Raw genomic sequence first — 13,627 nt, 5'->3', positions numbered from 1 at the left:
TCCTCTGATCCACAATAAATATTAATTCCCCACTGGCCCCCAGTGGTACTCGTGCAAGTTATCGCATCATAGAGGTTTACACTGTTGAAACAGGCTCTTTGAGCCATCCTGTCCATGCCACCCAGTTTTCATAATTAATCGAGCCCTATTTGCCTGTATTTGGTCCATATCCATCCGTCCTTATCCCATGCGTGTACCTGTCCAAATGTTTCTGAAATGACAAAATTGTATTCACGTCCAGCACTACCTCTGGCAGCCCGTTCCAGATACCCACCATCCTCAATGTGAAAGAATTACCAGTCTGAACCCTTTTGTATCTCTCCCCTTGCACCTTAAATCTATGGCTTTTTGTGTTAGACCCCCCTACCACGGGGGAAAAGCTGTTGGCTATCTCTCTCATTTATACCACTCACTATTTTATTGACCTCTATAAGGTCACCTTTGAATCTCCAATGCTCCAGGGAAAAAAGTCCTAGCCTACCCGGCCTGAGTTTATAACTCTAACCTTCCATTCCAGATAGTATCCTAGGAAATCTTTTCTACACTTGTTCTAGTTTAATAATATCCTTTCTGTAGTACGGCGACCAGAACGGCACATAGTATTCCAAATATGGTCTCACCAACATCTTCTACATCTGCAACATGACATCCCAACTTCCACACTGAGTGCCCTGACTGATGAAAGCCTTTGTCACAGCCGTGTCTACCTGTGTCATCACTTTCAAGGAGCTATGAACCTGTACCACTCGGTATCTTTGTTCTATAACACTCCCCAGGCCCCCGCCATTGACTGTATAAGACCTGCCCTAGTTTGACCCATTGAAATGCAACACTTCGCATTTATCTAAATTAAACTGCACCTCCCATTCGTCAGTCCACAGGCCGAATTGTGCAAGATCTGGCTGCATTTCCAGATAACCTTCTTCACTGCCCACTATAACACCAATCTTGGTGTCATCTGTTATGATAAGATTAGATTCCCTACAGTGTGGAAACAGGCCCTTTGGCCCAACAAGTCCACACTGCGCCTTGAAGCGTCCCACCCAGACCCATCCCCCCATAGCCCACTCACCCCTGAACACTGCGGGCAATTTAGTATGGCCGATCCAGCTAGCCTGCACATCTTTGGACTGTGGGAGGAAACCGGAGCACCCGGAGGAAACCCATGCAGACACGGGGAGACGGTACAAACTCCACACAGACAGTCACCCGAGGCTGGAATCGAATCCGGGCCCCTGGCGCTGTGAAGCTGCAGTGCTAACCACTGAGCCACCGTGCCACACCAAACCAACTAACCATGCTTCCTAAAATTCTCACCTAAATCATTTATATAACTGATGAATAATAGATGGACCCAAGCTGGTCCATCCATGTGACACTTGGTACCTTGGTAACAGGCCTTCAGTTCGAAAAACAACATTCTACCATCACCATGTGTCTTCTACCTTCAAGCAAATTTAGTACCCAACTGGCTAGCTCTCTCTGGATCCCGTGATAACCTTACTCAACGACCTACTATGCAGTACCTTGTCAAACACCTTGCTAAAGTCGATGTAGACAATGTCTACAGCACTGCCCTCATCTCCTTTCTTGGTCACCCATTCAAAAATCTTAATCCTGGGCGGCATGGTGGCTCAGTGGTTAGCACTGCAGCCTCACAGCGCCAGGGACCTGTGTTCGTTTCCACATCGAACAACTGTCTATGTGGAGTTTGCACATTCTCCCGTGTCTGCATGGGTTTCCTCCAGGTGCTCCGGTTTCCTCCCACAGTCCAAAGAAGTGCAGGCTAGGTGGATTGGCCATGCTAAATTACCCGTAGTGTTCAGGGGTGTGTAGGTTATAGGGGGACAGGTCTGGGTGGGATGCTTCAAGGGGCGGTGTGGACTTGTTGGGCCAAAGGGCCTGTTTCCACACTGTAGGGAATCTAATCTAACTTTGTGAGACACTATTTCCCACACACAAAGCCATGCTGACTGTCCCAAATGAGTCCTTGGCTCTCCAAATGCCTGCAGATCCTATCCCTCAGAATCCCTTCTAACAACTTATCCACCACAAATGTTAGTTCCCAGACAGTTCCCCTACAGCCTTTCTTGAGTAATGGCACAACATTAGCCACCTTCCAATCATCAGCACTTTATCCATAGCTGTCGATGATACAGATATCACCGCTAGGGTCCTGCAATTTCCTCCCTAACCTGCCGTAAAGTCCTGGGATACATTTCATTAGGTCCTGAGGATTTGTCTGCCTTCTCTGTTTTAAGACCGTTAAATTGTCCTGATGAGTGCACAATGAAAATCTTCAACAAAATGTCTTTTTCTCAGCAGTGTTCAAGTTTTGTACCACAAAATGACCGTTTTTCTCAATGTCCTGATCTTTTATCTAGCAAATTTATGGGTGGCACGGTGGCTCAGTGGTGAGCACTGCAGCCCCACAGCACCAGGGACACAGGTTTGATTCCACCCTCAGGCAACCGTCTGTGTGGAGTTTGCACATTCTCCCCGTGTCTGCGTGGGTTTCTTCCCACAGTCCTGAGATGTGCAGGCTAGGTGGATTGGCCATGCTAAATTGCCTGTAGTGTTCAGGGGTGCGTGGGTTATAGGGGGATGGGTCTGGGTGGGATGCTGCAAAGGGTGGTGTGGACTTGTTGGGCCGAAGGGCCTGTTTCCACACTGTAGGGAATCTAATCTAATCTAATCTAAATTCTCTGGAGAGAAAGTCACATCAAGCTCCGAACTGACCCCATATCCCATATGAAAACAAACTTTTTCACTCTTTTATTAGAAAAATCTGAAGTTACTTCACCCTGAAATATAAAACTCCTATAAACTTCTGTCATTCAATTAACAGCCACTAAAAATACTCTACATTATTCAAATTACCAGAAGCGTTGCCACTGATGATACAAAAATTTGTGGCGTGGTAAATAGTGAGGGGGACAGACTTGGATTACAGGATGATATCAATGAGCTGGTCAGCAACAAATGGAATTCAATCCGGACAAATGTGAGGTGATGCAGTTGGGCAGGACAAGCAAGGGAAGGAGAATACAGGATAAATGGCAGAGCGTTGGGAAAGCACCAAGGTTCAGAGAAACCTTGGTGTGCGTGTCCACCAGTCCCTTAAGATAGCAAGACAGGTGTGTAAAGTGGTTTAAAAGGCATATGGTTTGCTTGAGTCAATAAATGTGGAGCTGGAAAAGCACAGCAGGTTGCACAGTATCCAGGGAGCAGGGTATTCAATGTTTCTGGCCAAAACCCTTCACCAGAATAGGGGAGGGTGAGGGGACACCAGAAAAAAATTGAGTCGAAGGGGTAGGGCTGGGGGTGGAGTCAGTGGGATGGAGATAGGTGGATGCAAGTCGGGGTTCTGTGGGAAGGGCTGAGCGGATAGGTGTGGAGGACGATGGACAGGTTGGGGGTGGAGAGATTTTGAAACTGGTGAAGTCAATATTCAGGACATTAGGGTGTAAGCTCCCAAGATGAAATATCAGGCGTGGTTCCTCCAGCTTACTTTAGGCCTCACTCTGACAGAGGTGGAGGCCAAGTTGGACATGTCGCTAAGGGATGGGGTGCTCTGCGAACCAGTCCCCGAGCCTGCGTTTCATCTCCCCGACATAGACGAGACCAATTTGGGAGCAACAGACACAGTAGATAAGGTCAGTTGAAGTGCAGGTGAATCTCTTCTAGATTTGGAAGGATTGTTTAGGACCATGAACTGAGAGGAGAGGAGAGGTGTAGGGCAGGTGTAGTGCCTCCTACAGCTGCAGGGAAAGGTACCTGGTCTGGTGGAGGGGTTGGTGGGGAGTGTGGAACTGATGAGGGAGTTGGGGAGTGAATAGTCCCTGCAGAAAGGGATGGCGGGGGAGATATCTTTTTGGTGGTGGGGTCTGATTGTAGGTAACCAAAGTGTTGGAGGATGATGCGTTGTATTTGGAGGTTGGTGGGGTGGTATGTGAGGACCAAGGGGACTCTATCCTTGTTATTAGCGGGAGAGGTTTGAGGGTAGAAGCATGGGAAATGGGGGAAGATGCAGTTGAGGGCAACCTTAATAACAGAGGAAAGGATAATAACCACAGTGCCTAAAGTAGCAGGGTATTTGGGAATCCCTGGTGTGGAATGCCTCATCCTGGAAGCAGATGTGGTGGAGGCAAAGGAGGTGTCAGAGAGTTGGTGGCTGGCCTCAGAGGTCAGTTTGCCATACTATCACTGCGCCCCCACCCTTGTTAGCCAGTTTAATGATGAGTTTGGGGTTGGAGTGAAGGAAGCAGAGGGCTGTGCATTCCAATGGGGAGAGGTTGGAGTAAGTGAGGGGACAGAGAGATGCAGGCAAATGGCAGCAGTTGGATATGAAGAGGTTGAGGGAGGATAGGAGGCCGGGAAGAGGTGTCCAGGCGAAGGTGTTGTCAGAGGATGGGTTTGATTCTCATTCAAAGGAATAAGCGCAGAGGCAGAGACAGTGGAAAAGAGCTCAACATCAAGGCGGTGCTCAGAATTCATTCACATGTGGGCGCAGGGAAGTCGATGTGAGTCTTTTGCTGAGAACTGACCATTTGTCCTCAGTGAGAGGGAGGTCTGGAGTGGGAGGGGGATGGTGAATACCGGACAGGGCTTGGGGATTGGGGCTGTGTGTAGAACTGATGGCTGGCCTTGGGGGTGGAGCGAGACTCCAGCTGGAATGGGTGTGTGTATAGGAATGGTGACATGGGCAGAGGCAGAAGTAACAATTTGATTGGCGGCCGTCACATGGTCAGTGGAAGTGGTCATCATGCGACTACACCTCCTCCCACCAATCCTCCTGCAAAACTGCAGTCCAAAACTCTCAATTCCTCCACACCCGCCACATCTGCTCCCACGATGAGGTGTTCTACTCCAGGACGTCTGACATATCCTCCTACTTTAGGAACCATAGTTTCCCATCCTCTGTTATTAAGGATCCCTCAACTGCATCTCCCCCATTTCCCATGCTTCTGCCCTCAACCCCTCTTCCCCACCCACAACAATAATGTTAGAGTCCCCTTGGTCCTCACATACAATGCCACCAACCTCCAAAGACAACACATCATCCTCCAACATTTCCTACAATCAGACCCCACCACCAAAAAGATATTTGCCTCCCCACCTCTGTTGGCTTTCTGCAGTGAGTATTCACTCTGCGACTCCCTTGTCAGTCCACATTCCTCACCAATCCCTTCACCACACGGAGTGCCTTTTCCTCCAATCGCAGGAGGCCAAGAGTTTGCTTCCAATCCTCTGCTTTCTCAGCCTGAAAACACTTAACTCCAGAACTGTTTTTCACTGGGATGTATTACTGGAAATTTGCTGAACTAAAAGCTAGGCAAATGCTGAGGCCTTATTTTTATTCCTCTCAAATTTGAGTCAATCAGCATTTCTGCAAAGTTAATCAGAGACTTCCAGCCTCTAGCTACTCTCTCTCTCTTCTTAATCCTGGCAGACTAACTGTTTCCAAGATTTCAAGGCTATCTTAGAAATCTTTCCCCACTGAAACCCCATGTTTATGGCAGTATAATCAGAAATGGTGATTGGAACTAAATGGACAGTTTAAAGCACATCCATTTACTACCAAAGATCCTCAATGCTATTTTGGGAATTGCAAATTCACAGCTCACCAAACTGTTAGTGCCACATGAAAAGCTTACATATTTTCCTAAGAAAGCCTTCCAAGTCAGTCTTTAACAAACACATTTGTTGTCTGGTCAGGCTTCAAAAGAAATTACATGATCTCTTACATTTTACTTCAAATTAATAACCTAGTCCCAAAGCATAACTGTCGTATAAACCACAAAATTGTTTATCCAATATATTCCTGAGAGAGGATAATATACTCTGTCATGTAGTAAAATCTATGATAACAAGGTGGCCAATGAAATTGTAGAATTCACCAGGACCTCGGTTCAATAAAGAGCTAGCCTAATTCTGAAGACCAATATTGATGTGATAAATGTAAGGTTGGGCAGTATGTGCTGCATCACATAGAAATTCTCTTGAACAGGCCATAAATCCAATTCCTCTCCTAGAAAGCAAGAAGACATTATGCAGCCCCTTTAGCTTTTCCCGTCATTCAATGGCTGATCTGAAACCACGCTCCCTATATTTTCTCTGCCCTTAGTATCATTGCTTAAAAACATCGAGCAACCTCGGGTTTAGACTGCATTTGTCAACAGTTGCCATTAGTGGAGGAGAGTTCCAAACTTCCTTAGTATTTAGAGATAATAGGAACTGCGGATGCTGGAAAATCTGAGATAACAAGGTGTAGAGTGGATGAACACAGCAGGCCAAGCAGCATCTTAAGAGCAGGAAGGCTGACATTTCGGGCCTGGACTCTTCTTCAGAAATTCCTTAGTGTTTAGATGTGTTTCTTGATTTCACGTCTAATGGAGCTGTCTCAGGTACATTGCTAACTTTGAAAGAGTAACTGGGGTGAGAACGTCCTGTTACCTGCTGGATCCATGGGGTTAAACAAGACAAAAAAAAATCCAAGTATTTGCCATTTAAAGGAGGGAGACAATAGATGGTGTTCAGGTGCTATTTTAAAGTGGCTAGGTGGGTCTTAACACTCCAGACTGCCACTTGATGAAGAGCAGAACCGGACCTAATCCTTACACACTTAGGTATTTATTTGCAGAGAAACACATTATAAGCACAATAATTTTAGGGCCTAAACTCTCCCATGTCGCAGCCCCTTACCCCACACACTAGGCCTTATTAACACATAGCCTGCCATTACACACCCCCTGTTGTTAGTCACTAACAGTTCCCATTAACAACTATTCACCCTCCCAGCCTGATCATTAGCAACTCCTTTGTCTGTCCAACTGTCCTTCTCTCTCTTTGGGCTCTATCTTATTGTTTACTCCCTACCCCACCCACCATCCTATTTTCTACATATAAACTGAGTATTTCCCAACCACCATCAGTTCTGAGGAAGGGTCACCGGACCCGAAATGTTAGCTTTGTTTTCTCCTTCACAGCTGCTGCCAGACCTGTTGAGCTTTTCCAGCAACTTTGTCTTGGTTCCTGATTTACAGCATCCGCAGTTCTTTGGCTTTTATACATTATAAGCACATACCTCCTAACCTTAAAAAAAAACAGTTTTAGTCTGTATCTGTTACAAAGGATGCAAGATCCATTTAAAGTCTATTTAAATTAATGTACAATCGTCAATTAGTGGGATCTTTGGGGACAGGGGAGCCCAGGTCCACTTGAGACAAACAAAGCAAGTGAAATTTCCTAGTGGCAAAGGTGTGATAGCACTTTTTAATAACCAGTCACAAAAAGCAACTGCTCAACAATTGATCAATCTCACGTTGTGACACAAACAGTTATGTAATTGTCAATAATTCATAATGTGACATTATATAGGATCTATCAAACATCGATGAGGTACCAGTTATTTTGGATGCTGGATAGTACAGGATGACCAGTGGTTCAGGGAGGATGCATCATTAGGGGGATAGATCAATATTTCTCAAATTTTTTTCCAATTTGAAATTTGATTGACAGTAGTCACTGGTGGTGTGTTGTCAGAGACCTGATCAGTAAAGCCACTATTCTTGCTGCTTACATTTCCTGCTGCTAACAAGTTTCCTCTCTTGTTTTACAGAATAAGGTGGTGGTTGTGGACGGGGTCAAAGTCAAGCTACAGGTCAGTGCTTTAGTGACAACAGCTGGAATTGAGCCAGTGTCAATCACAGATCACCCATTGCCCCTAAAAAAAACACCACACATTCCCCTCGAATCTAAGGAGCAGTTCTATGCAACTAACCTCTGCTCATTTTTCATAAGTAAGATACTACTTGGAGAAATTATAATTAACTTTGTTAAACCGCCCTCACTTCCTCCGGAAAACTCCACAACTAAAAGAACATTGTCAAAATCTTCCATGAATACTGACACTCCTCACCCTCCGGACATAGATATTTACTGCCCACCAGGGAGCCCCTATAAATACTGACATACTCCTGAGGGACCCCCTATAAATACTGACATACTCCCTGCCCGGTACTCCCTTTAAATACTGACATATTCCCCACTGGGAAGCCCCTGTTAACACCGACACACTTCCCAGAGACCCCTCCCTGTAATACTGACACTTTTCCCAGTGTCGCCATCAGAACATAACCAGTAGTATCTGTACTAATTATAATGTGTTCTGCCAGCTGGACCTCATAGAATATGAGTTCCCTGTTTGAGGGTGGTAATCTCTGCACTTCCGCCACCAACAATCCGACCCCACGACCAATGAGCTATTTCACTCCCCAACCTATCTGCCTTTGGTAGGGACTGCTCTGTCCGTGACTCCCCACTAACCCCAGCGCCTTTCCCTGCAGCCACAGGAAGTGCTACACCTGCCCCTACACCTCTCCCCTCACCTCCATCCAAGGCACAAAACAAACCCTTCATATCAGACAGATGTTCACCTACACATCTGTCAATGTGGTCTATTGTATCTGCTGCACCCCATGCGGCCTCCTCCACATCAGTGAGACCAGGCGTAGACTCTGAGACCATTTCATGTTCTCTGCACGCAACAAACGACAACACCTTCCGGTCACAAACCATTTTAGCTCCCCCTCCCCCTCCCACTCCCACTGCTGACATGGGCCTCCTCCAGCGTCACAATGACATCACCCACAAACTGCGGGAGCAGCACCTCATATTCTGTCTCGGGAGCTTACAGCCCAGTGGCCGATATGTGGATTTCACCGGTTTTAAAATCTCCCCACCACCCCAGGCCTCATCCCCTGTCCAACCCTCTCTCTTATCCCCACTTCCTTGACCTGTCCACCTTCTCTCCCATCTATCCGCTCCTGCCACCTCACTGACCAATCCGTGCCACTGCCTACCTGCCCTCACCTATCACCATCCCACCTATCTTACCCAGCCCAAACCCTCTTCTCTCTATTTATTTCTGAGCTCCCTACCCCTCCCCCTCCCCCATTTCTGAAGAAAGGTCCCAATGCAAAACATCAACTTTCCTGTTCCTCTGATGCTGCCTGGCCTGGCCTGGCCTGCTGTGTTAATCCACCTCCATACTATGCTCTCTTTGGGTAATCCAAGATGGAGGACAGGAGAAAATTGTGGCTGTAAGAGCTGCTACTTTTCTGAAGCATTTTCAGTGTTAGAACTGATTTATGTATTTGTTGAGATCTGTCTCTTAATTAAACTTTAAAGGTATAAAACATAGATACTCAGTTAGCCTGGAGCAGTGTTTTTAGAGCAGTAAGACTGTAGACCGTTAAGGTGCAAAGATTGCCAAGTAGTAGAGTGATGTCCTCTTCCTGTTGGATGTGGGAGATTAGGAAGAATTTCCATGTTAGTGATGATTATGTCGGCAGGAAGTGTGTTTGGTTATAGCTCATATGGATAGGTTGGAGTGGCAGTTAGAGGCAATGAGGAATTTACAGGAGCTGCGGTGTGATGGATGGTTGTTGTAGGAAGGCAGATAAACTGAAAGTATGGTCAGGTAAATGGGTTACTTTCAGGAACGGTAGGAGAGGGAGGCAGGTAGTGGAGGAGTCTCCTATGGCTATCCCCATGGCTAACAAGTATGCTATTTAGAAAATGTAGGAGGCGATGATTTCTCAGGGGTTTGTAACACCGACAGCCAGGTTGCTGGTACTGAGACTTGCTGTAATGTAACGAGGGGTGAGCAGGTTCCAAGTGATTGATTGTGAAAGGGCACAGTCTAGTGATAGGCACAAAGAGACATTTCTGTGGCCGACAGCGAGACATCAGAATGGTGTGTTGCCTCCCTGGTCCCGAGATCAAGGATGTCTCAGAGACAGTACAGAATATTCTCAAAGGATAGACGGACTAGCAGGAGATCATTGAATGCATTGGAATTAACGATATAGGAGAATAAAATGATTGGATTCAGAAGAGAGAATACAGAAAGTCAAGTAGGAATTTAAAAAGTAGGTCCTCAAGGGTAGTAGTATGTGGGTTAATCCTGATGTCATGGGATAGTGAGGGTAGGAATAGGAGGATAGAGTAGATGAACGCGTGTATAAGGAGCTGGTGTAGGGGAGAAGGAATCACAATTTTTGGATCATTGGAATCTCTTCCAGGGTAGAAGTGGCCTGTATAGGAACAATGAATTGTTCATGAATTGGAAGGGGACGAAAATACTGTCCGTGGGATTTACTGGGGCTGCTTAGGAAGGTTAAACTAGTAAATTGGGGCAGGCGGAGAGTCAGGGTACCGAGGAAATAGATCAGTCTGAGACTGGTGCAGTTGGGAAAATGTGCAAGTCAAACATTCAGGGCAGGCAGGAGCAAAGCAGAGAATGAGGTAATGCTGATAAATTAAACAGCACTTATTACAATGCAAGAGACCTAACAGGATAAGCAGACAAACTCAGGGCATAGTTTGGTACATGGGACTGGGATATCATAGCAATTACAGAGACGTAGCTCAGGGATGGACAGGAGTGGCAGCTTAATGTTCCAGGGTATTGATGCTTTAGGGAGGATAGAAAGGGGGGCAAGAGAGGAGAGGATATGGCATTTTTGATCAGGGATAACATTGCGGCTGTACTTAAGGAAGATATTCCTGGCAATACATCCAGGGAAGTTATTTGGGTAGAACCGAGAAATAAGGAAGGGATGAACACCTGATTCGGATTGTACTATAGAGGCCCCAGTTGTCAGTGGGAAATTGAGAAGCAAATTTGTAAGGAGGTCTCAGTTATCTGTAAGAATAATAGGACAGTTATGGCAGGGGATTTTAACTTTCCAAACATAGACTGGGACTGCCATATTGTTAAGGGCTTGGGTGGACAGGAATTTGTTAAGCGTGTACAAGAAAATTTTATGATTCAGTATGTGGATGTACCTACTAGGGAAGGCGAAAAGCTTGACCTACTCTTGGGAAATAAGACAGGACAAGTGACCGTGGTGTCAGTGGGGAGCACTTTGGGGCCTGTGACCATAATCCTCTTAGTTTTAAAAAGCGATGGAAAGGGATAGACCAGACCTAAATGTTAAAGTTCTAATCTGGAGGAAGGCCGATTTTGACGGTATTAGGCAAGAACTTTCAAAAGTTGATTGGGGGGCAGATGTTTGCAGGTAAAGGGACACGGCTGGAAAATGGAAAGCCTTCAAAAATGAAATAACAAGAGTCCAGAGACAGTGTGTTCCTGTTGGGATGAAGGGCAAGGTTGGGAGGTGTACAGAATGCTGGTTGACTGGAGAAATTGAGGTTTTGGTTAAGAATTAGGAGGAAATATAGACACCAGCAATCGAGTGAATCCCTTCGTACAGTATAAGACCAGTAGGAGTATACCTAGGAGGGAAATCAGGAGGCAAAAAGGGGACATGAGATAGCTTTGGCAAATGGGGTTAAGGAGAATTCAAAGGGATTCTACAAATCCATTAAGGACAAAAGGGGAACTAGGGAGAAAATAGGGCCCTTTTAAAGATCAGCAAGGCTACCTATGTGTGCAACTGCAGGAAATGGGGGAGATACTATAAATGAGTATTTTGCATCAGTGTTTACTGCGAAGAAGGATATGGAAGCTAGAGAATGTGGGGAAATACATAGCAGCATCTTGAAAAAGTGAAGAGAGCAGCGTTTGATATGCTTGCCTTTATTGGTCAGTGCATTGAGCATAGGATTTGGTAGGTCATGTTGCAGCTATGCTGGACATTGGTTAGACCAGGTTTGGAATACAGCATACAATTCAGGACTTCATGCCTGGGAAGGATGTTGTGAAACTTGAAAGCGTTCGAGAAAGATTTACAAGGATGTTGCCAGGGTTGGAGGGTTTGAACTTTAGGGAGAAGCTGAATGGGCTGGAGGTATTTTCCCTGGACCATTGGAGATCTTATAGAGGTTTATAAAATTATGATAGGTGTGGATAGGGTGTATAGATAAGATCTTTTCCCTGGGCTGGTGCAATCCAAAACTAGAGGGCATAGGTTTAAGGTAAGAGGGGAAAGATTTAAAAGGGTTGTAAGGGGAAAGTTTTTCACACAGTGTATGGAAAGCTGCCAGAGGAATTGGTGGAGGGTGGTACAATTACAGCATTTAAAAGGCATCTGGATGGGTATATGATTAGGAAGGGTTCAGAGGGTTATGGGCCAAATGCTGGTAAATGTGACTAGATTGGGGCTAATCTAATAATGGGATTAATTTCAGTATCAGTTCAGCATGGATGAGTTGGACCAAAGGGGCTTCTCCATGCTGCACAGTTCAATGACTGTAAGGTTCGAAGTGGGAGATGAGAAGATATTTTTCACACTGCCTGTCATGTGGTCATTAACGGAAGAACAGAGGGACCAGATTCAACAGTAATTTTTAAAAGCAAATAGAATAAAAGCTTGAAATTATTACATTTTGAGGCCAACGGGGAAGGATAAGGAAAGTGGAGCTATTTTGATCAACTTTTCTTGGAATTGTCACGAACAATATGAGGACATGTGAGAGCATGGAATGCGTTGCCAGCAGCAGTTGTGGAAGCAAGGTCATTGGGGTCATTTAAGAGACTGCTGGACATGCATATGGTCACAGAAATTTGAGGGTGCATACATGAGGATCAATGGTCGGCACAACATTGTGGGCTGAAGGGCCTGTTCTGTGCTGTACTGTTCTATGTTCTATGTTCTAGAAGCAGGTTTTAAAGTAGTGTCTTGAAGAAGGTGTCCTGGGAATGAAGGAAGTAGAGCAACTTGGGAAAGCAATTCGGAATGTTAGAGCCTGAAGCAGCTAAAGCTTTTGTTGATGAATGGAAGGAAATCGAGGTGGGAATATACAATTCGCCAAAATTACAGGAATACAGATGTTGGAGAAATAATATAGCTAGAAAGGGGAGAGGCCATTGAAGAATTTCAAAATAGCATTTCATACATATACACCTAATCTGCTCAATTCAGGTTTATCTGTTTCCCAGATATCTGCTTCTCTATTTGTAAATCATCCAAATCCTTGAATTAGATTTCAGCATGGAACTGATGCCTGTTTATCTGTTATCTTGATATATGATCCACAAGAAATTTCAATTAGATTTCAGACCAGCTGGATCCCTCATGCCTGTCAGGAAGGGGCCTGTCAGCATTACTCAGTCTGGTTTTGTGTGGTTGACTCAATTTCCTCAGGGCAATTTAAAAATAATAGCAAAGACTCCGAGGATAAATTCATAAAATATGTGATTAGACTCCAGTTCTATTTACAGAATAGAGTAATGTAGAGTAGAGTAAAAAAGTACAGGATGGGAACAAGCCCTTTGGCCCAAACTGGCCCATGCTGACCATGATGCCCACTTCACTTGTTCCAATTGCCCTACATCTGGTCCACATCCCTCTAAACCCTTCCCATCCAGGTACGTACCCAAATGTTTTTTAAATGTTGCTATTGTAGCTGCCTCAACCACTTTCTCTGGCAGCCCATTCCATACACACACCACATTCTGCATGAAGAAGTTGCCCTCAGGTCCTTTTTAAATCTTTCCCCGCTCATCTTAAACCTATGCTGTCTAGTTTTCAATTCCCCATCCCTGGGAAAAAGGCGATATGCATTTGTCCTATCTCTGACCCTCATGATTTTACACCTCAGAAAGGTCATCTCTCATTCTCCTACGCTCCAAGGAATAAAGTTCTATCCTGGACAA

At 45.3% G+C, this 13,627-nt stretch overlaps 1 protein-coding gene across 3 annotated transcripts in view; it reads left to right on the top strand.

Moving 5' to 3' along the window:
• The window catches only part of LOC125463819 (ras-related protein Rab-37-like), a 278,826-nt gene that overhangs the window by 237,703 nt on the left and 27,496 nt on the right, over window positions 1-13,627 (top strand). For all 3 annotated transcript variants that reach the window (XM_048555564.2, XM_048555566.2, XM_048555565.2), the window contains one exon: window positions 7,622-7,663. In XM_048555564.2, coding sequence (XP_048411521.1) covers window positions 7,622-7,663 — 42 coding nt within the window. The remainder of the gene's footprint in view (window positions 1-7,621; window positions 7,664-13,627) is intronic.

This window comes from Stegostoma tigrinum, chromosome 22 (assembly GCF_030684315.1).
Source record: "Stegostoma tigrinum isolate sSteTig4 chromosome 22, sSteTig4.hap1, whole genome shotgun sequence".
NCBI classification, from domain to species: Eukaryota; Metazoa; Chordata; class Chondrichthyes; order Orectolobiformes; family Stegostomatidae; genus Stegostoma; species Stegostoma tigrinum.
The sequence above is the reverse complement of the archived record's forward strand: the minus strand, read 5'-3'. Positions and strand labels throughout refer to the sequence as shown.